The sequence below is a fragment of the Convolutriloba macropyga genome, chromosome 8 (assembly GCF_964194025.1).
Source record: "Convolutriloba macropyga chromosome 8, txConMacr16.3, whole genome shotgun sequence".
NCBI classification, from domain to species: Eukaryota; Metazoa; Xenacoelomorpha; order Acoela; family Convolutidae; genus Convolutriloba; species Convolutriloba macropyga.
The window spans coordinates 33,735,992-33,758,477 of record NC_134475.1 but is presented as its reverse complement, the minus strand read 5'-3'; the positions used below and the strand labels follow the sequence as shown (position 1 = coordinate 33,758,477).

Here is a 22,486-nt window from a genome sequence, read left to right as displayed (position 1 = left end):
CTAGTTCTATCAACTGATAGCCTTATATACTTACTTCAGAACAATTTATTATTATCAGAAGCGATATAACATTAAAAAGGGGGCTCTCTTAACTACAGACCAGTTCCTAATCTGAAGCAGCACAGACAAGTTCGAAGGTACTCAAGTACTTTGGCTCGAAATTACTGAAGTACTTTGGCTCGAAGGTACTGAAGTACTTTGGCTAGGACATGCCTGGATTTGAAATTTCGTTGTAGGCGTGTTCCGCAGAAACTTGGAAACGTCAATATCCAAAGATCAAACAAAACGACGAAAAAAATCGAGAGCTCTTGATGTTTAATTTTCCGTCGATAATATATACTCTCGAACATAAACATCTTGCATTTAACGGGGGAAAATCTCAAATCGTTTTTTGTTCTCTTTGATCGATCGATATAGTTTGCGATAGATGGCTATCAGCGGTTCAATGGCAAACCCCTTGCAAGTAGACTATTCTGAGAGTTTCTGCATGTCTTTTTTGGCGAAATTACTGCGGTTCAAAGCTTTGTGAACTTAACGCATATTTTAGGCAACTACTCATTTCTCGAGACTTTTTCCTTCAAAGCGGGATAACTAAAAATTTGTCATGAAAAGTGTTTATTCTTTCGCATAAAACCCCGTTACGGATAAGACCCCGTTACAAATATAAAAAAATTCTGAATGGCTTCTAGTTGCAAAAACCATGTTAATTTTTGGCCGACTATTAAAAAAATGCTTTTGTTATAAGCAGAATGACCTTATCACTTTGATTTAAAGTAACGAAAACTCAATGTCAGATTGAGAAAGTCATTTTTGAGAGTGACGTATGTCACGTGTGACCAATAAATTATTCACGCCACTGAGCAAACAACTCTCTCTAATAAGAGTGAAAAATGACACACGCAATTCAACTGAAATTGAACGAACGAAAGAACAAGGCAGATCTGAAGTGATTGCTACGTCATATGGTCGTAACAAAAAATTTGACGACAAAATTTAACTTAACCGACTAACGTCTGGCGAATTGCTCTCAAACGACTGGCGAGCGGTTGGCTTCGTCAGTAGCTAGCCAGGGTTTAGTCAGCCTAGAATAAGCTTAATTGAAGGGACGTGAGGTGATTGATTGCAGCGGGGGTGGGGGGCACTGTGGTAGAAGGATCTTTGGCTCCATGGGGCCCTTATGGCCTGAACGATGTGCAGGGGTGGAGATTGGGGGACAGGATGATGTGGGGGCGGGGGTGGGATCAATTTCTAAGAACCGCACTTCACACCGTAAGTATAAGTCTCCAAAACAGTTTCTGTTAATCGCACACTTAGAAACTAGTGAGCTGAAACGCTCTATGATAACTTAATGCCCACTGCGCGCTGCCTCTTTATGCCGTTTCTGAGAACGAAAAGTCAAATGGGTCTGACGAAAAATCAAATAAAAAATAACAGGATAAATATAAACTATAACAAGATAAATATAATTGGTAGATAAATTAATATTCGTTTGATAGCAATTAACATTGATTTCCTTGAAAGTGGTAGTCAAGTCAATTAAAATAAAAAACTGTATAATATTTCAGCGTTAATGAGGGTAATATATGATGAGATCACGCCACATATCAGGAGCTGAAGTGCGGCATTAATAAAAGAATAAAGGAAAGAGAGAGAGAGAGAGAGATAAAACGTGAACGAGAAAGAGAAACAAAGAATCCCCAACGAATCCCCAATTTTCCTAGATGGGATTCGACTCTGCAAGTTCTAGTTTTCTAGCCTTGTTAGCAATTAAATGATAGAAAAAACTGAAAAGCGCAAATTTAAAAATTGTTAAAAACCAATTTTTGGTTTCTGTATTTCTGTCATATAGCCCATATGCAGGCTTTTGGTTGCCCAGTATTGATCGTTAAACTCAGAAGAGGACAGAAATAATCAAAAATTTTAATAATAGCAAACTTTAAAAAATTTTGCTACAAATTCTGTTATTAATATCTTCTGAATTATTGCATTGTTTTGAAGAAACAATCCAGTATCCCTATTTCAAGCCCGAAGTAGTTTCACTGGCTCATAAAGATCCATAACGTCGAACATAATTTTCCAAAAATTTGAAAAAAAAATTATATTTTATCGAAAATTGCTAAAGATTCAGTAATTAAAATATTGATAAGTATTCCATTAACTCTAAACTATGCAGCAGCTTATTATCAAACCTTGGAGGATGTCCCTGAGGCCCTGGTGCAAAAAATTTCAAAAAATATAAAATGTTCAAAAAACTTGAAATTGCGAATTTCTTTTTAAAATTGCTAAAATTTGTCCAATTAAAATCTTGAAAAACATTCAATTACATCTAGAAATTCTGCAGGCACCTATTAGCAAACACTAGAGGAGGTTCAGTGGCTCTTGCAAGTTTTGCAAAATGCGAGTGCAAAATGCAAGTTTTGTCAAAATAATGCTAAAATTCGTGATGTTAAAATGTTGAAAACCACTCGATTACCCATAGAAACTATGTAGTAACCTATTATCAAACCCTAAATGAGATTGACACCTAGGGCTAAAAAGCTCAAAAAATGACAAATTTTAAAAAGGCGTGAGAAAAATTGAAAATTAGTAAAAAATTTGTGTTTGGATTACCAAAACATATAGCTCTAAAATGGCCATAAAAAGTACTTATGTCTTGCAAAAGATCTTGTCAGCTTAAACCAGCCTCAATTTTAGACTGGCCCGACAAAAAACTCAAACAATGGCAAAAAAATTATAACATTTTGGGCTCAAACTCCAAACATACCCGGCAGATTGCCGTAAAATAGCCGCCGTTGATTCCAATAAGCATGATTGGGATTGAACGAATGGAATATATTAAAAAAGATTTTTGTACAAAAATATTTTTTAAGTCCGATTTATTTTGATGGCAATTCGTAGTTGAACATACTTCTGTTTCTTAGAGAGAGGCTACAGGGGCTACACCAATAAGCATTAGAGGTGGTAACTAAGACTTATAGGAACGACGTTCAAATAGCGGGCATCTAAAATTGGGCTTTATGGGTTTATCCCGTTTCTATTTCTGACTTCAATTTTTTATACCGACTCTGTTCATTTTGAATTGCTTTGCTTAGCAACTGATGTTCAAATTCACTTTTAGCAGAATGAGAGAAGAGAGAAACTAGCCTAGAGAAGTCAAAAAGATTTCACGCAAAATGTCGAAAAAGCGGCAAAATGGTAAAGCGAAAAAAAGTTTGACGAAGTAAAAAAAAAATACGAGCGCAATAATAGCCGGCTGAGAAGATGAGGGGGGTGGCTATTAAAAAATGACAACTTAACCTTAAACTACGGCCTTCCCAGTACTTGAACAGCCTTCAAGCACTTGAAAGACTACTGAACGTTGCTAAGGGCCTCTTATGAAACTTACTGGAAGCTGGGCGCCACCTGTTTATCCCGGTTTAAAGGACAAAAAGACAGGACTAATATTGCTGCAAACTTCGTTTGGGAGCAATTAAAAACATAGCAGCAAAGTTCTGGCCTACAACTCAAAGAATTTTCATTGACTAAACAGAGAACTAGACCTAGAATGGAATATGACTCGACTGGAAAAGCCAATTAGGAAAAATTCTATCAAAAAAATCAAAAAACAGTAAAAATCGAAGCGAAAATGCCGCATGTGAACAAAAAACTACTAGCGAGAAAGCGATTTTTTGTTCATACACCGTTTTCTCACTCTACTTATAAAGTAGAATGAAAAAAGTTCACGCCGCAAAACCACTCGCGTTTTCGCTCCACTTCCTGTTTCGGCGTGACCGGATCATCGCTTCAATTTGACTTCAAAATTGATGAAAATATGTGAACAGATGTTTAAAAGACAGCACTCAAATAGAATTCAAATTCTTTTAATTGTAAAAAGGAGAGCGCCTAAATAATAGCCGTTGAGAGGCTAACGGCGGCAATTAAAAATTCCTGCAATATCCTTTATCAGTTTAGCGTTTCAATAACAATCCCACTATTGATACAGTTAATTCAAAAGAGGTGACTAAAAATTAAATTTTGCAAACTGAATTAATCACTTGGAAGGTTCAGGATTAATTTCATGAAGAGGATAGAGAAATGAGATGACTTTTTCCACGCCAAAAATAATATTTCTTTAAGTGACCAAAAACTAGGATTTCTTCCATTGCAAATATTTGAAACGAGAAAAATGTTCATCTCGAGATATTGGCATTCATTCTTGTGACAATAGAAGGATCATGATATGTTAAGGAATGCTTACAGTGCAAAGATTCTACGTGCGCTCGTAAGAAGGCCGCGCGCACATAATAATAAGAGTTATTATATATCTCATAGCTAGTAGCTCTACGGTTATTTATTCAATCAAAAACTTTGTTATATACAAATACACTGCAAGGCAATACACCAAACTGTTCAGCAGAGAACATGTTTTTGTCAAAAGTAGCAAAAACTGCTTGATGATAAAATAAATGACTCATAACAAAACGCGATGAATATTAAAAATTTGTACAATGAAAATTATTGGAAACAATTGGCAAATTTTAAATAACTGGCTATGAAAGAAGAATAACTGCCAATCAAAAATAACAGGCCATAATAACTGGTCAGAATTAGAAATTTCAGCTGGCATTTGTAGAAACTAAGAAGCACTCAGAAACGATAAAAACGATGGTCACAAAATTATTACAGCTTCAGTAATCATCCAAAATTTGCCACATAAAACAGGTTTACAGAAGGTTATAAAAAGCAACGTATCAAAATTAACTAATTTAGAGAATGAAAATAGTTTGATCAGCAATCTAACAATTGGATAATAATAATACACGCACAAGGATAGTAAAATTACAGGTACTCTGTGATTCACCTCTTCCCTCCTCTAATTGTCATAATTTATATTACATTCAGACAGCTCAACGACACCAGTCTTTTAAAACTTTGATCAGAGCCTCATGATTACAAAATTTTGCTCTAAATGGAAAAGGTTTAAGCACAGCTGGATTTATACCATAAAGAGTTGTAAGTAAATTGAATCAATTTATAGACACAAGTTTTTTGTTCTATTTACAAATGGCGAGATAGAGAGAATGAGATGAATGACAGGACAGCTGCTGCTGCAAATATGAGGCCCCTAATCGGAACTAATTTGTGAGAAGATGCTTCTTGTAGATTCCTCAGGTAGGACATGGGCCAGTTGTCGAACCCAAACCAGATATCCATGGCTGCAAATGCTTGACCGTCGTCTAAGGCGTGCCACTGTACTGGAGTCATGGCAATAACCTATATCACACACAGATTTGAGAACTGCTATGGAAAAACCCCTAAAACTGGAGGTTACAGCAACGGGGGTGATCAATTATCTGGAAAACAACTATGGTCGGACCAAGTTAAATTTGGACCAAGCAAAGCAATTGGGTGACTCAATGTTGAAACCATTACTTTGCATAACGAGTAAAGCAATCCTTGTTGCACGGTTACTTTCAAGCAAATAATAAGTTGCGTTTTGTTTTGACTTACCTGTTCTACTGTCATGCTCTGAAAGAACTCGACTCTAAGTCGTCTCAGATTGTGGACTGGGATGAGTGGGATCACGTGGGGTGGAATGGCTGCTACCCGGTTGCCAAAGCTACTCTTCGAGGGAGTCAGCTGGTCAAACTCAGACACTGACAATGCCGCTGAAAAACCCATCATTGAATTAAAGCAATTGTACTGAACAATTGGAGGAACAAGAAACCAATCTCGTACCAACTTGCAAGTATAGATATCAGATATGATTTAGAAGCTTAAAACACTGAAATTTCATCATACAAATCTTCCAGGTTTGAACGTGTATCGCATGATTTTGAAAGATGATCAAGTTGAAAGAATGATGCGAACTAACCAAGAGGAGATCCGATGGCAATGATTTTGGCATCTGTCCAATTGTTCACTGGTCCAAAAGAAGCTCTCGATTTAGCTTTGGGTAGAAGCATGCGCAACTGGTGGTAGTCACACGTCGTCAGCTCTCCGAAGAAAAACGCCAAGTCACTAAACAATAGCCACACTTGTAAAACGAACACAGCCAATCATGTTTCTGAGCACAAATTTAAACATACCCGGCAGATTGCCGGAAAATAGCCGCCGTTGATTCCAATAAGCATGATTGGGATTGAAAGAATAGAAGTTAGTGAAAAAAAAGATTTTTTGTACAAAAACATTTTTTAAGTCCGATTTATTTTGATGGCATTTCGTAGTTGAACATAACGTGCTTCTGTTTCTTAGAGAGAGGCTACAGGGGCTACTATCAATACCAATAATCATAAGAGATGGTAACTAAGACTTATAATAGCGGGCATCAAAAATTGGGCTTTATGGGTTTATCCCGTTTCTACTTCTGACTTCAATTTTTTATACTGACTCTGTTCATTTTGAATTGCTTTGCTGAGCAACTGATGTTCAAAATCACTTTTAGCAGAATGAGAGAAGAGAGAAACTAGCCTAGAGAAGTCAAAAAGATATTACGCAAAATGTTGAAAAAGCGGCAAAATGAGGTAAAGTGAAACATTTTTTTATTCGACGAAGTAAAAAAACACAGCTGGAAGAAATTCCGGAAACGACTCGAAGTGAAAATACATTTAAACACCATCCAACAACTCATCAAACAAAACGTGTTTTCACTAATTTATGATTATCTTGAAACAAAACCATGAAACAAAAAAGTAAAGACAATAAAATCAAATCTGTTAAAATATGATAAAATCGGATCAAATTTTGTTATAAATTGAGATCCCGAAAAAACTATCCCTGCCAAAATAACTTCATCAAAACAACTAGTACTTACTAAAACCACTTATGTGAATTTTGAAAAAATACTTTAGGCTCAATTATGAAAAGAAAACTCTTAAAAACAACTTTCACTGAAAAACTAGAAAAAGTTTTTAAAATTTCAAAAGGATATAAATCCAAAGAAAAGTTACTATCAGCCAATAGTGTCTCCGGATGCTCGCAAAACAATAGGCAAGTCATAATAGGCTAAGAAACTTAGCTAAAAACAGAAAAAAAAACGAAAAACTGCAAAAAATTAAGAAAAATAGTTCGCCATTTTTTTGTCATATTTCTCAACAAAAAAATGATTCTTCTCCACAAAACTGTAACAAAATTTTATCATAAATTTGCTCAAAAAGAAGGGGTTTCTTCAATACCCATTTGAGCCAGTAGCACAAAATAATCGTCAAAAAGACGCAAAAAATAGCCCGAAAATCAGCAAAATACATTAAAAACATGCGAATTATCATAAAATTCACATGAATTTCCAAAAACCTTCCAAGCACTACCGAAACCAGCCTAAAATTGAAACAAAATCATAACCAAACATCTTAACCAAAATAAATAAAAAACTGCTTTAAAATGCCGCACGTGAACAAAAAAAATTCGCTCGCTTAGAGAAAATTTTTTCACACATCAATTTCTCGCTCTCTCAAAAACAGCGGTATGAACAAAAACCAATCTCTTTTCGCTCCGCTCTTAACTTTTGTTCAGCACCAAAATCACTCCAAATTTTTTCACGCGTTTCATTTCCCGCTTCAAAAATCACTCCAATAAAATTGATTAAAAAAAGGACTTCTCCAATACTCCTCTTCGAGTCGTAAAAAAAATAGGAGCGCTATAATAGCCGGCTGAGAAGATGAGGGCGGCTATTAATTATCACATTAAATGTCACATTTTTTAGATACATCACGGCTTCTAGAGAAACTCATGTTAAAATAAAATACTTCTCTTGGTAGTTGACGACCGTTCTTTTGCTTCTCTACTAACTGTTTCAATCTTAGGCATAAAAACTCAATCTATATAGCATCATTGCACAAACAATGAAAAGGCAATCAAAGTTCACAAGTCAATGACGACAGCAAACTTTCCCACAGCAATATATGAAATAGGACGAAAGGCGCTCTTACAAGTATGTCTCCGTGTAGATTCTGGCCATGTCTTCTGCCCTCATTCCACACAGGAACTCGCCCAGAGCTTTGATCTCCCATGGCTCCATTCCAGATGGATACAGCTTGAATCTAAAGATTAATATTAGCATCTCAACTCACACTTTTGAACTGTTTACATCTGCGGAACCATTTTTAACTAAAAAATATAATGCCGGTAAAAAAATTCTAGCATTCACGGTAGCTAACGCCTTGCCTTTAACACATTATAATGAGAAATATATATGCTTAATACAGTTATTGCATGCTCACAGACGGGGTCTCGTAGGATAGAACATAATGAACTTACTATTACAAGGAGCAAGCATTGTTGGTATTGACAAAATAAGAAAATATGAGCCAGTGTATTGCCAATTGCTTAAGTTAAAAATATAAATACCAGCAGATTGTCGGAAAACTAAATATAAATACCAGCAGATTGTCGGTCGCCATTGATTCCATAACCCAACTTAGGATTGAAGGAAAAGAAAATAGATTTTTGTTCAAGAACTGTTTTGATGTTATTCCGTAGTTAGACGTTTATTAATGAGGGGACACAGGGGCATTAGAAATGAACATAACCGACTAACGTCGGGCGAATTGCTCTCAAACGACCGACGAGCGGTTGGCTTCGTCAGTAGCTAGCCACGGGGGGGGGGTGCACTGCGGGCTGATGGGGGCAACACTGGGTTGGGGGGGGGGGAAACAGCGCGGTGGGGATGGGGGTCAACGGGGGGGGGGGGGGGGTGGGTTCTCATCAACCTCTCAGAACCGCCCTTCACACCATAAGTATAAGTCTCCAAAACAGTTTGAGCTGAAACAGAGCTGAAAGGCTCTAAGAGCACTTAATGCCCGCTGGGCGCTACCTGTTTATCCCGTTTTTGAGGACGAAAAGTCAAAAGCGTCAGACGAAAAATCGGTCAAGCGAAAAATCGCATAAAAAAAAGACCAACAGGACTAATATAATTGCTACAAACTTCGTTTGAGAGCAATTAATAAACAAAACTTACAAGAGCGAAGTTCAAATAACGGGCATCTAAAATTGGGCTTTATGGATTTATCCTGTTTCTATTTTTGATTTCGCGTTTATGACTCCGTTCAGTTTAGATTGCTTTGTTGAGCAACTGCTCCTTAAAAACGCTTGGGGCAGAATGAGCGAAGAATAAACATAAACCGACTAACTTCGGATGAATGGCTCCCGAAATACAGACGGAAAAATTTAATTTAGAGGGGGCGTAACATCACAAAGAAATTTTTCATAAGTGCACGAAAGTACACAACTGGGGTTCGAACCCGGATCTGGTCGGCAATCGGATATCATGCAAAATGCTGAACAAAGCAGTCACCTACGGTAAAAACGAAACAAATTTCTATTGGACAAGAAAAAGAACTCACCGGAAGATTCCGGAACCGACTCGAAGTAGGTATTCACTAAGGCCCCAGCCAACTATTCACTAAACAGAATGCGCCTCTACTCATTTATTTAAAAAATAACTTGAGAAAAACCAAATCGGTTTAAAAATGATAAGAAACCTGATACAATATTTTCACAGGTTGCGACCCCACAAAAACTATTGGCAATAAAAATAGTTTTCATTCAACCAAGAAAAATTAATTGAAAGAAAAAACTACAGCGCAGAAACCCTAGAAACGAAAAAGAAAACAATTATTTTTGTTAAAAAAATTACAAAATTCTTCTTACCGATTGACCCAATAATTATCAGGAAACTCCAAACCTGAAGAAATCACAAAGTGCTTTCAATTATATTATATGAGTGCACTATATAACCTTGAAGTGTCACCTCTTAGTAACAATACCAATGAAATCCTTCCAATTATCTGGTGACCAAAAAAACTGTTTCAAAAAGTCCACAATCAGCAATAAAAAACATACCCGGCAGATTGCCGGAAACAAGCCGCCGTTTATTCCAATAAGCATGATTGGGATTGAAAGAATAGAAGATGAAAAAACAAATTTTTTTTGTACAAAAACATTTTTTAAGTCCGATTTATTTTGATGGCATTTCGTAGTAGAGAGAGGCTACAGGGGCTACTATCAATACCAATAAGCATTAGAGATGGTAACTAAGACTTATAGGAACGACGTTCAAATAGCGGGCATCTAAAATTGGGCTTAATGAGTTTATCCCATTTCTACTTCTGACTGCAATTTTACTGACTCTGTTCATTTTGAATTGCTTTGCGGAGCAACTGATGTTCAAAATCACTTTTAGCAGAATGAGAAAAGAGAGAAACTAGCCTAGAGAAGTCAAAAAGATTTCACGCAAAATGTTGAAAAAGCGGCAAAATGAGGTAAAGCGAAACATTTTTTTATTCGACGAAGTAAAAAAAATAGGAGCGCTATAATAGCCGGCTGAGATGAGGGCGGCTATTAAACAGACATAAATCAACCAAAATTTGATAAACAATACTCCATAAGCTGCTCTCAAAAACATTCGAATAAAGTGACACGCACTCACTTGATTTTATCTCTGTGAATTAATGTAAAAACTCATTTTCAGATTTAGGAAGTTATTTTTGAGTGACGTAAGTCATATGTGACCAAAAACTTTATCACGTCAAGGAAAACAATTTGCTCCACTAAGAGTGAAAAAAGCCCTCCACATGCAATTCAGTTGAAATTGTATGAACTAATGACCAAAAAGCAGATTTGAAGAAATTGTGACGTCTTATGGTCGTCACACAAAAATCTAGACGACGAAATAAAAAAAACATGGCACAGGACAAGTCCTTACACAAATCAAAAAAATTTCATTGACCAAATCAAACAATCTAGACCTAGAATGGATAAACATACCCGGCAGATTACCGGAAAATTGCTGCCGTTGATTCCCATAACCAAGATTGGGATTGAAAAAAAACTAATGAAAAAAATGATTTTTGTACACAAACAATTTTAGAGTGCAAACTATTTTGATGTCAGTTTTGAGCTGAACATATTACTGTATCGTAGTGGAACGACTAAGAGGCTAGTATCAATACCAGAAAGCAATAGAGATGGTAACTGAGAACAGAAATTAAGTAACGCGCATCTAAAAGTGGGCTTTATGGGTTTATCCCGTTTCAATTTCTGATTTCGTTTTTTGATACTGATTCTGTTCATTTTGAATTGCTTTGCTGAACAACTGCTGTCTAATAACACTTCCAACAGAATGAGAGAAGAGTTAAACTAGCCAAGAAAAGATTCACGGAAAATGTTCAACAAGCTGTGAACTAAGGTAAAGCGAGAAAATTTTTGTTCGACGAAGTAAAAAAAAATAGCAGGACACAAATCCTGACGTACAAATCAAAAAAAATTTTTTGGCTTAACACAAAACTAGACCTAGAAAGGACTATGGGTGAATTCGGAAAACCAGTACTAAAAAAACACAGAAAAAACCAGAAAATCAATGTCAAAAACCAGAAAATGACAAAAAACCACTAGCGAGAAATGAAAACTTGTTTCACACAAAAAACTAGGCTTAGAATGAACTATGAAAGCATTGAGAAAACCATTTGTAAAAATGCTATTCAAACAATTGAAAACATAGCCGGCAGATTGCTGGAAAATAGCCACGATAGACGCTTGGGGCCTTCCACGCATTGAAACAACTAAAGAGATTAGATAGACAGATCGACCACCAGTCCTTTAATAGACCACTAGACTTTTTGAGTTAGCTTTGGACTGTCATTTTGTTGAGACACATAAACTCTATAAGGAGGAAGCCATAATAGGGCTTTTCAAAATTAGGATCTCTTCCGTTTGTGCCCCCTCAGCTTAGTGGGCGCATATTATTTGCACCCCTCAGATGGACGTGGAAAATTTTTTACATAATGACTTACTATGTCAAGGCACGTGCTCTGTAACTGGGGGCGCATAACGTACTGGGGGCACAAACGGAGAAGATCCCAAAATTAATACTCAAAATCAAAAACTCAAGACACTAATAATCAAGAATTAGGGCATAAATGTTTGACCTTTAACAAGTAAATGTTTATAAAATTTAAAGTTCCATAAGTGAGTTCAGAAGTCATTTCTTTGAGTGAGGCAAGTCATTGAAAAAGTCAATTCCAAGAAGTCAGGGTAAAACGAAACAAAAATCTGTTAGACGAAGTAAAAAATTTACGAGCGCTATAATAGCCGCCTGGAATTGAGGACGCGGCTATTAAAACAAAACAAATCGGGGTGAAATTGCAAAAAGGAATTGTAAAAAGGAGCGCTAAAAAAGCCGGCTGAGAAGCTGAGGTGGCTATTAATAAATGGGAAGGTGAAACAAAATCCCATCAAAAACGAAAAAATAGAAAAAAAATCAGAAGTCACATTGCCATATGTGAACTAAACCACAACCGAGAAAGCAAAAATCTTAAAACATCATTTTCTCACTCTACATTGAAATTGGAGGGAACAAAATTCAGACGCAAAACCAATCCTTTTCCGCTCCACTTCCTGCTTCAGCGTGACCAAAAATTATCTGTTTACTTCGACTTCAAAAATCATGAGAATGTGTGAACAGATCTTAAAAGACAGCGCCCAATACAATTCAAATTTTTTGAAAAGTAAAAAACCAAGAGAAGGCCAATAATAGCCCCAGCTGTCGCTTTGCGGATATTTATCACCAAATTAATTGAGACAACTTCACAACCCATGAAAGACCGCAATTGCTAGTAAAATTTGTGATAACAAGCGTTGAACAGTGCAATAGCTCAAAATTAGATAAATTCTTGTATTTTCCTCAAGGTCAAAAACATTTCCAAACAACAAAATTGTAATCAAAATGATTGAGACAGACTACTTTGGTTGAAAGAGTTAGCGTTAAAACTAAAAAAAACCCTCTTTGATAAAGCCGAAGGTGATCAAAAATATTGCTTGCTCAGCGAATTTTCACACTTTTTTCTCGCTCGCTCGATAACATATAATACTGCGCGAATAATAGCCACTCTCTCTTTGTCTCTGCTTTTGGTTTTTCAGCAGATTGGCCTAAAAAATTGTTTTTACGTGCAGCATTTGACTTTGTATCCCGTGAAAATATGTCAACAATTTAAAAAACAGCCAGCAGATTGCCTGAAAATAGCCGCAAGAGACGCTTGTGGCCTTCCATGAAATGAAACAACTTAAGAAAACATAAACCGACAAATGTCGGAAGAACTGCTCTTGAACGACAGACGAGGCAACTTAATTCATGGGCTGTAGCCTAGATCAATTTTTCTTTATGGGTGTAAAAAACTTCTCCCCCACCGTGATTCGAACCACTCACCTCCCGATTCACAGCCTCAAGCACTAACCACTGCGCTACAACTCACTTACCTCTGCTATTCTGCATCCGATTTTATATTAGCTTTACTTCGGAGCATTAGAGATCACAAAATGAAGAACGAAAGCGTGAAAAAGTCAGTTGAAAAGTCAAAGAATGTTCTAGAAGAAAAGCGCAAAATTGTCAAGCAAAAGATTTGCATAAAAAAGACACACACGTTTACAACAATTGCTATGAGCTTCGTTCAAGAGCAATTAATACGACAGACAGATTGGCCACCAGTCCTTTTATAGATCACTAGACTTTTTGGGTTATATTTGGACTGTCAATTTTATGACACACGGTCTATACGGAAAAAGCTTTTTAAAAATTGAAATTCGAAATTAAAAACTCAAGACTAATAATAAAGAATTAGGGCATATAAGTTTGGCACTACTTAGATGCACACTATTAAATGTTAATAAAATTTAATAAAGTTCAATAATAAAAGTTAATAAAGTTCTATAAGTGAGTTCAGAAGGCATTTTTTAGTGATGTAAGTCACGCAATTGACCTAAAAGCAGAAATGACGTCAGGTACACAAATTTTAATTGCAAAGCAGTAGAAGTCACTGAAGTCATTGAAAAAGTCAATTCCAAGAAGTCAGGTCGTAAGAATCATCGATGGAGACGACGAATTAAAAACATAGCAGGACAAGTCCTGACATACAATTCAAAAAGTTTTCATTGACCAAATAAAAAACTAGACCTAGAACGGCCTATAAGTGAATTGGGAAAACCATTTGTAAAAAAATCAGATAAAAAAACAGAAAATGTCAAAATGCCGCTAGTGAGAACAAAAAACCACTAGCGAGAAATGTAAATTTGATTCTTAAAAAATCTAGGCCTATAATGAACTATGAATGGATTGGAAAAACCGTTTAGAAAATCCGATACAAAAAACTGAAAAAAAAAACATACCCCGCAGATTGCCGGAAAATAGCCGCCGTTGATTCCAATAAGCATGATTGGGATTGAACGAATAGAATATATTGAAAAAAAAGATTTTTGTACAAAAATATTTTTTAAGTCCGATTTATTTTGATGGCATTTCGTAGTTGAACAAACTTCTGTTTCTTAGAGAGAGGCTACAGGGGCTACTATCAACACCAATAAGCATTAGAAGTGGTAACTAAGACTTATAGGAACGACGTTCAAATAGCGGGCATCTAAAATTGGGCTTTATGGGTTTATCCCGTTTCTATTTCTGACTTCAATTTTTTATACCAACTCTGTTCATTTTGAATTGCTTTGCTTAGCAACTGATGTTCAAATTCACTTTTAGCAGACTGAGAGAAGAGAGAAACTAGCCTAGAGAAGTCAAAAAGATTTCACGCAAAATGTCGAAAAAGCGGCAAAATGGTAAAGCGAAAAAAAGTTTGACGAAGTAAAAAAACATAGCAGGACAAGTCCTGACGTACAATTCAAAGAATTTTCATTGACTAAATAGAAAAACTAGACCTAGAATGGACTATGAGTGAATTCAGAAAACCATTTTAAAATACTCAGAACAAAAAAATAAGAAAAAACAGAAAATCAATATCAAAATGCCACATGTGAACAAAAAAACCCTACCGAGAAATGAAAATTTAATTCAAGTAAAAAACTAGGCCTAGAATGAGCTGTGAATGGATTGGGAAAACCAGTTAGAAAATAATCTGATCCAAAAAATTGAAAAAACAGTAAAAATCAGATTGAAATTGCCGCATGTGAACAAAAAACCACTACCGAGAAACCGAATTTTTGTTCAAACAAGGTTTTCTCACTCTATTTTAAAATTAGAGCGAAAAAAATTCACGCGGCAAAACCACTCGCTTTTTCGCTCCATTTCCTGTTTCGGCGTGACCAAAATCACTACTCCAATTTGACTTCAAAAATCATGAAAATGTGTGAACAGATCTTAAAAAAAAAGACAGCGCCCCAATACAATTCAAATTCTTTGAATTGTAAAAAATACGAGCGCAATAATAGCCGGCTGAGAAGATGAGGGCGGCTATTAAACAGTAAAAACAAAAGTGAAATTGCCGCATGTGAACAAAAAACCACTAGCGAGAAAGCGAATTTTTGTTCAAACACCGTTTTCTCACTCTACTTTAAAATTAGAGCGAAAAAAGTTCACCACTCGCTTTTTCGCTCCATTTCCTTTTTCGGCGTGACCAAAATCACTACTCCAAATTGGACTTCAAAAATCTAGAAAATGTGTGAACAGATCTTAAAAAAAGCGCCCCACTACAATTCAAATTCTTTGAATTGTAAAAAAACACGATGTCCTCAATAATAGCCGCTATCGCTTCGCGGCTATTGAAAACAGATAACCATAACTCCTCCTCGAGTCCTAATTAGGGCAGCTATAATAGCCTGCCGAGAAGATGAAGTCGGCTATTAATAAATTCAATTAAGAAGTCAAGGGCCTCAGCGTATTCAGACCATCACAATAGTATTTGTTACCTCCTTCTGATGTTCTCATACAGTGCCTCCCTCTGCCATTTCTCCCATGACCACTCTGCCACGAAGAAGTTCACCTGCGGGTCATCCATCTTCAAAGCCCTCAACTCCCACTCCTGCATTGTCAGGGCTATCGACCCCATCTGGATCAAGTACTCCGGCGGAATGTTCTCCCAACCACCCACCAGCTGAAATCCAACAATGCAAATGAAATCTCAATATTTAAATGTACACAAATAGCTGTTGCGTGCGAAGAAATAAGGGCAGAAGATAAAGAGACAACAAATATGAAAAGTAAGTGTTAATTTCATTTGATTTGGTAGTGAGGCTTCGTGCACATTTCTAATCACGGAATAAATCGAGGATAAATGGAACAGTAGCAAAACCAATCTAACAATCTAAGGAATTAAAAACAAAGCACAAGCAACGAGCATTTGCCTGTTTCCGTTTTCGAATTCCTTTTTTTCGAAACTGACTGTACGTTTAAGATTGATTTGCTGGGTAACTGCGCAATAAATGATCAATTAGCAAAAGGGGCAAAAAAACGAGCACTTAAAAGGAGTTCACGCAAACTATTGAAAACGGAAAACTTGGTAATGCAAAAAAATTGTAGTTAAACGAAGTAAAAAACTGGCACAAATCCTCTAATAGAATTCACATATTCAATGAGCTGAAGACTCAAGTTTCGACTTCATTAAAAGAACAAACTTCGATAGTCAATAAATTATATAAACCTATATACACGAACATTAAACATTGCAGGCAGATGGAGAGAAAATAGCTGCGATAACTTTGTAGACCTGTAATCTCAAAATACCAATAAAATAAGACAGAAAAAATGAGAACTGCGATGTCCGAACATTTACACTCAAGTCTCAATTTGCTCTCAGATAACCTTCAATTTGATTGAGGTATCCTCATTTTATCTCAAATCCTTAAAGTCAATTTGAGTCAAGATAGTCATTTTTGCGAGAGAACGTCACGATTAACCAAAAATTTATTCACTTACAAGAAAACAAAACTGACTAACGTGCGAATTGCTCTCAAACGACTGGCGAGCGGTTGGCTTCGTCAGCAGCTAGCTATGGTTTAGGGAGGTCAGCTTTAGCTTAAGCTAATTGAGGGCGCGTTAGCTTTAGGTTAGCGAATTGAAGGCGATGGGGGATCGAGCGCGCTGTGTTACCGGTGTAACGATGTGTAGTGGCGCGGAAAGTCAAAGGTGCTAGACGAAATTTGGTCAAGCGAAAAACCGCATTAAAAAGGGCCGCAGGACTAATATAGTTGCTACAACCTTCGTTTGAGAGCAAATAAAACTCTCCAATAAGGGTGAAAAATAACGTCACATACGCAGTGCAGTAAAAAAAAAATTGCATAGACGAATGAACAAAAGCCGATTTGAAGTGAGCACGAGCCCATATGGCTGTAATAAAAAAAACAAAAGAGAAGGGCAATAGTAGCTCCACTCAGCTTCATAGAAAACTCAATGTAAAAAAAAACAGGAAGCAGAGTAGAAAGTAAAAGAAAAATGTGAAAACATCTATGGCAATTATATTAACGAGGTTTGACTCCAACAATTATTTTCGATACCAGATTGTCTAATATAATAAATTTTTAATGAATAAAATTGCACATACTAAAAAACAAACCCAGCAGACAGCTGAAAAATAAAAGCTATTGATTCCACTAAACACGATTGGGAATGAAAAGAAAAATTGGTTTTTGTACATAAATAATCTAAAGAGCGAACCTTTCTAACGTAGTTAGAGAAACTCCTGGTTTTCAATGAGGGTATACAGTCTAGCATCAATACTAATAAGCATTAGATACAAAAATTAAGACACCAGACAAAGTTCAAGTAGCGGGCATCTAGAAATGCGCTTTATGGGTTTAATTTCGATTTCATTTTTTGATATTAATTTTGTTCAATAATTTGTTCTGTTTAGCAACTGCTGCTTAAAAGCATTTTTGAAAAGAATGGCAGAAAAGCTAGCCTAGAGAAGTCCGAGAGATTTTCCGCAAAATGTTGAACAAATGAGCCAAGGTTAAGCTAAACGAACTTTTTGACCAGAAAAATATTACGGCCACTATATCAGCCGGCCGAGAAGATTATGTAGGCTTTAAAAACATAACAAGCAATATATCTAAAAAAAAACGAGCAAACAAAGAAGGTCAAAGTCTAAGGAACCTGTTAATATTTTAAAGAACACTCCAAAAAACGCAGAGCATACTCTCAACGGATGTTCTCAAGACATTTTAAAACGCAATTCTCGCTTATTCTTTGAGCAGCCACATAAAACCCAAAAGCACTGGGAAACACATAAACACAGCCAACCCTAGATATATCATTGAATATGAAAAAAATGCACTGAAAAGCAGAAGACAGCTATTAGGCAAAAAAACTTGGAAAAGAATGAAGCAAAAAGTTGTTAAATTTTAGACTCATTTCTTCAGGATCACAAAATCTCAAAAAATCACAAAAAATCTCAAGATAGCAAACAAAAATCACAAAAAATCTCAAGATAGCAAATAAAACTCAATATCTCATTGAGATGATCCCAAACAAACAATTAAATGCCTATATGTTTGAGGACAACTACTTTACCCGAAAAAGTAAAGTTGAAAATTAAAAAACATAGCCAGCAGATTGCCGGAAAATAGACGCCGTTGACATGCCTGACGCACATTGGGATTGGAACAGAAACATACCCGGCATATTGCCGAGAAATAGCCGCCATTGATTCCGATAACCAAGATTGGGATTAAAACTGGTGAAGAAAAAACTATTAAAAAATGAATTTTGTACAAACAATTTTAAAGTGTAACCCACTTTGATGTCATTTGGGAGCTGCAAATACTCCTGATTCGTAGTGAGACCAAGCAGGAGCTAGTATCAATACCAATAAGCATTACAGATGGTAATTAAGAACCATGTTCGAGTTATGGGCATCTAAAATTGGGCTTCATGTGTTCTTCCCGTTTCTATTTCTGATTTCGTTTTTTGGTACTGGCTTTGTTCATTTTGGATTGCTTTGCTGAGCAACTGCTGTCTAAAAAACTTTTGAGCAGAATGAGAGAAGAGTGAAACTAGCATAGAGAAGTCAATGATTTCACGCAAAACAATGAACAAGCTGAGAACTAAGTACAGGCAAAAAATTTTTATTCGACGAAGTAAAAAACAATAGGACCGCTATAAAAACCGGCTGAGAAGCTGAGGCAGCTCTTAAAAAACTGCTTCGAAAAAGCAGCACATGATCAAAATATTTTGCTCGCTTAGCACCATTTTTTTCACAGCTACTTTTCTCGCTCTCTCTCTCTCTCAAAAAAAAAGCGGCATGAACTGAAAAACACCGACTAACGTCGGGCGAATGGCTCTCAAACGACCGGTTAGCAGTTGGCTTCGTCAGCATCTAGCCACGGTTGTGAGGCTAACCTTAGATTATTTGAAGGGGCGTAGGGTGAGCGCAGCGGGGGTGCAAAAGTGGATTGGTGGGAACGATGTGGGGGCGCGGTGGGTGTGTGTGTCGAGTGTAGGGATCAATTTCTGAGAACCGCCCTTCACACCATAAGTATGTCTCCAAAAGATATTCTCTCAATCCCATACTTCAGACTAGTGGGCCGAACGGCTCCAAGAGAACTTACTGCAAACTGGGCGCTCCTTCTTTATCCCGTTTCGGAAGACGAAAGTCAAATGGGTCGGACGAAAAATCGTCCAAGCGAAAAATTGAATTAAAGAGAAACAGGATTACTACATTTGCTAAAAATTTCTTCTTAGAGCAATTGACAATAATTTACTAAAAATTGCCTGTTAAGTCATTTATGATAAAAAACATTTCTTCTAAAACTCATTGTAAATACTGATCAGAGATGATGACATTACGCAACATAACAGCAGCTGAAGTGCGCATCAACAAGAGAGAGTGAGAGAAAGAGAGAGAGAGAGAGAGAGAGAAAGAGAAGGAAAGAAACCCTAACCGACAGAGAGAGAGAGATAGAAATATTTTCCATGATGGGATTCGACTCTGCAATTTCTAGTTTTCAAGCCTTGTAAATAAATCAATAGAAAAAACTGAAAGGCAAAATTTAAAAAAGCTTTCAACTTCGCGTTAAAAAAAGAAGTTCAAAATCATTTTTCGTCTCAAAAGTTAGTTCAATTAACCCATCTCCAAGACTTAGTTTAGTTGGCCAGTAATGGCCACTAAGGACAAAAATTTTGAAAACAATTGCAATTTTTAACAAAATCTCGCTAAAATTCAAGATATTAAGTTCTTAAGAACCATTTCATTGTCTCAAGAGACTATCCAGTATCCCTGTTTCAAGCCTGAAATAGTTTCACTGGCTCATAAGGATCCATGCACTTGGAACATAAAAATTTTCCGAAAAGTTGAAAATTTTAAATTTTATCCAAAAATTACTAAAAACTGAGTCATAAAAAACTGATCACCATTCCATTCACTCTAGAAACTATGCAGCAGCTTATTATCAAACCTTGGAGGAGATCCCAGGTCCCTTGGTTCCGGAAAAATATGAAAAAATTGCAAATATTTTTTAGAAAATTGCTTAAATTTGTGATATTAAAGACTTGATGAACATTCCATTGAATCTATAAAATATGCAGCAACATGTTATCAAACCCTAGAGTCATTTCCGTTGCTCTTGAGGTTAGAGAAATCTAAAAAAGACAAAAAATTCAAAACCCGCAAGTTTTTGTAAAAAGAAATTGCTAAAACTTGTGATATTAAAAAGTTGAAAATTAATCCATGATCAACAAAAATTTTCATGTAACTATTATCAAACCCTAACGGAGGTTTTTTGAACCTCGAGGCTCCAAAAACCTGAATAATGACTAAATGTCAAAATATTGAAAAAATGGCAAAAACCTCGTGATGTTAAAATCTTGCAAGACATTCCATTACATCTAGAAATTATAGAAATTATTTTCAAACCCTAGAGGAGGTTCCTTGGCTCCTGAGGCTGAAAAAATGCTTAAATTTGTGACATTAAAAAAATGAAAAACTATTCCATGTCCCATACAAATTTTTCAGTAACATATTATCAAACTCCTTAGGATGTTTTCTGGCACCTGGGTCTGGAAAAACCTGAATAAAGAATAAATGTCAAAAAATTAGAAAAATTGCAGGTTTTGTCAAAATGTAAAATTCGAGATGTTAAAATGTTAAACATTCCATCGCCATTAGAATATATGCAGTGACGTATTACTAAAACCTAGAGGAGGTTCCTTGCCACCCAGGGCTAATAAAATTTTATTTTTAAAATGTGAAAAATTTTCAAAAATATTAAGCTCGAAAAAATTACAAATTAGTATAAATTTGCGTTTTTTCAGCGAGCTGGTGTTCATCAGTAGCTAGAAACGGGGGGAGTGCACCGAGGGCTGATGGCGGGGGGCAACAGTGGGGCCGTGGGGTGGGGGGGGGGCAATAGTGGGGGGTCAACATTGGAGGGGTCTTCAAACTCTAAGAACCACCCTTCACACCATAAGTCTCCAAAACAGTTTGAGCTGAAACAGAGCTGAAATGCTCTAAGAGCACTTAATGCCCGCTGGGCGCTACATGTTTATCCCGTTTTTGAGGACGAAAATTCAAAAGCGTCAGACGCAAAATCGGTCAAGCGAAAATTCGCATAAAAAAGACTGACAGGACTATAATTGCTACAAAGTTCGTTTGAGAGCAATTAATGAATCTCTCTTCTCTTTGCTCTTCAATTCATTCAGTCGTTTGACCTAAACTCTTAGTTTTCGCGAGCGGCATTGACTTTTACATCCTGTTTTAAATACACTCCAGAAAATATGGATCAAAAAGACGCTCCACTAATACTCCTCTTCGAGTCGTAAAATGACAGCACACCCATACAAAACTTTGGATCGTAAAAACCAAGATCAGCGCAATATAGCTCCGCTCAGCTTACAGCTTTGCAGCTATAAAAAGACAGCGTTGCAATACAAGTCAAACTCTTAAAATTGCTAATTAAAGAACGATGAGACCAATAACACTCAATGTAGCTGATAACTTCGTGGCTATTAAACAGATAAATTGCCCACAGCTCACCATGGCAATTTTGTCTTTGAGGACAGTCCTCTGCTGGAATGTCATGTTCTGATTGACTTGTCCGAAGTAGTAGATGCACCTGGACAGTTCTTCAGGCTGCATCCACTCCAGATCCATCAGAGACCAGATGCGGTTGCCAGTATGCAGCACGTGCACCTCAGGACACGTTATCTTCTCCTGGTAGTAATCGAAGTATTCTAAACACGAACACGGATTTATCTTATCAACATCTCCAGCATCTAAGGTTCAATTAACTCACTGCAACCTCATCTTTCACAAAAGCGTGCCATACCTGCCATTGCTATTTACACCAAGAGTTCATCAGAAATACCAAAGTTAGAGGCACAAAATATTCAAGACAACTTACACAACAAAGAAATCTAAACTTAGAAACATAGCTGGCAGATTGCGAGAAACTGGCCGCAATAGCTTCGTAGATCTGCAGTCTCAAAAAAATCAGTAAAAAAGACCCCAAAAAAATTCTTTTCATCGAAGGATGATATGTTATATTTTGACTAAAAATCTGTATAAGTTTTTGCTGCCTCCATTAGCTGCTCTCAAATAATCTTCATTTAGAGTGATACACACTAATTTTACCTTATCTCTTTGAATTAAAGTAAATAAAAGTCAATTTCAAAGCGAGTAAGTCATTATTGAGAGTGAGGTAAGTCAAGTGTGACCAAAAATTTAATCACGCGAATCAACAAAAAACTCGCTCCACTAAGAGCGAAAAATGACGTCACACATGCATTTCAGTTGAAATT

General features: G+C 36.4%; 1 protein-coding gene across 1 annotated transcript; it reads right to left on the bottom strand.

Annotated features, from left to right (window-relative positions):
* Nucleotides 1-3,992: 3,992 nt before the first annotated feature.
* On the bottom strand, nucleotides 3,993-22,021 carry LOC142345031 (stereocilin-like). The gene is made up of 7 exons (XM_075397115.1): nucleotides 22,015-22,021; nucleotides 21,723-21,919; nucleotides 15,664-15,848; nucleotides 7,908-8,018; nucleotides 5,855-6,000; nucleotides 5,491-5,648; nucleotides 3,993-5,253 (listed from the first exon to the last, which is right to left on the bottom strand). Exons 1-7 carry the CDS (start codon nucleotides 22,019-22,021, stop codon nucleotides 5,038-5,040), a joined length of 1,020 nt encoding a protein of 339 aa, XP_075253230.1. The 3' UTR covers nucleotides 3,993-5,037.
* Between the last annotated feature and the right edge of the window lie 465 nt (nucleotides 22,022-22,486).

Excerpts from the sequence above, each read along its gene's own strand:
- LOC142345031 (XM_075397115.1), bottom strand. Across the intron at positions 8,019-15,663 it reads TATGAGAACATCAGAAGGAG|ATTCAAGCTGTATCCATCTG; the intron begins GTAACAAATACT and ends ATTAATCTTTAG. Across the intron at positions 5,649-5,854 it reads TGCCATCGGATCTCCTCTTG|CGGCATTGTCAGTGTCTGAG; the intron begins GTTAGTTCGCAT and ends TGGGTTTTTCAG.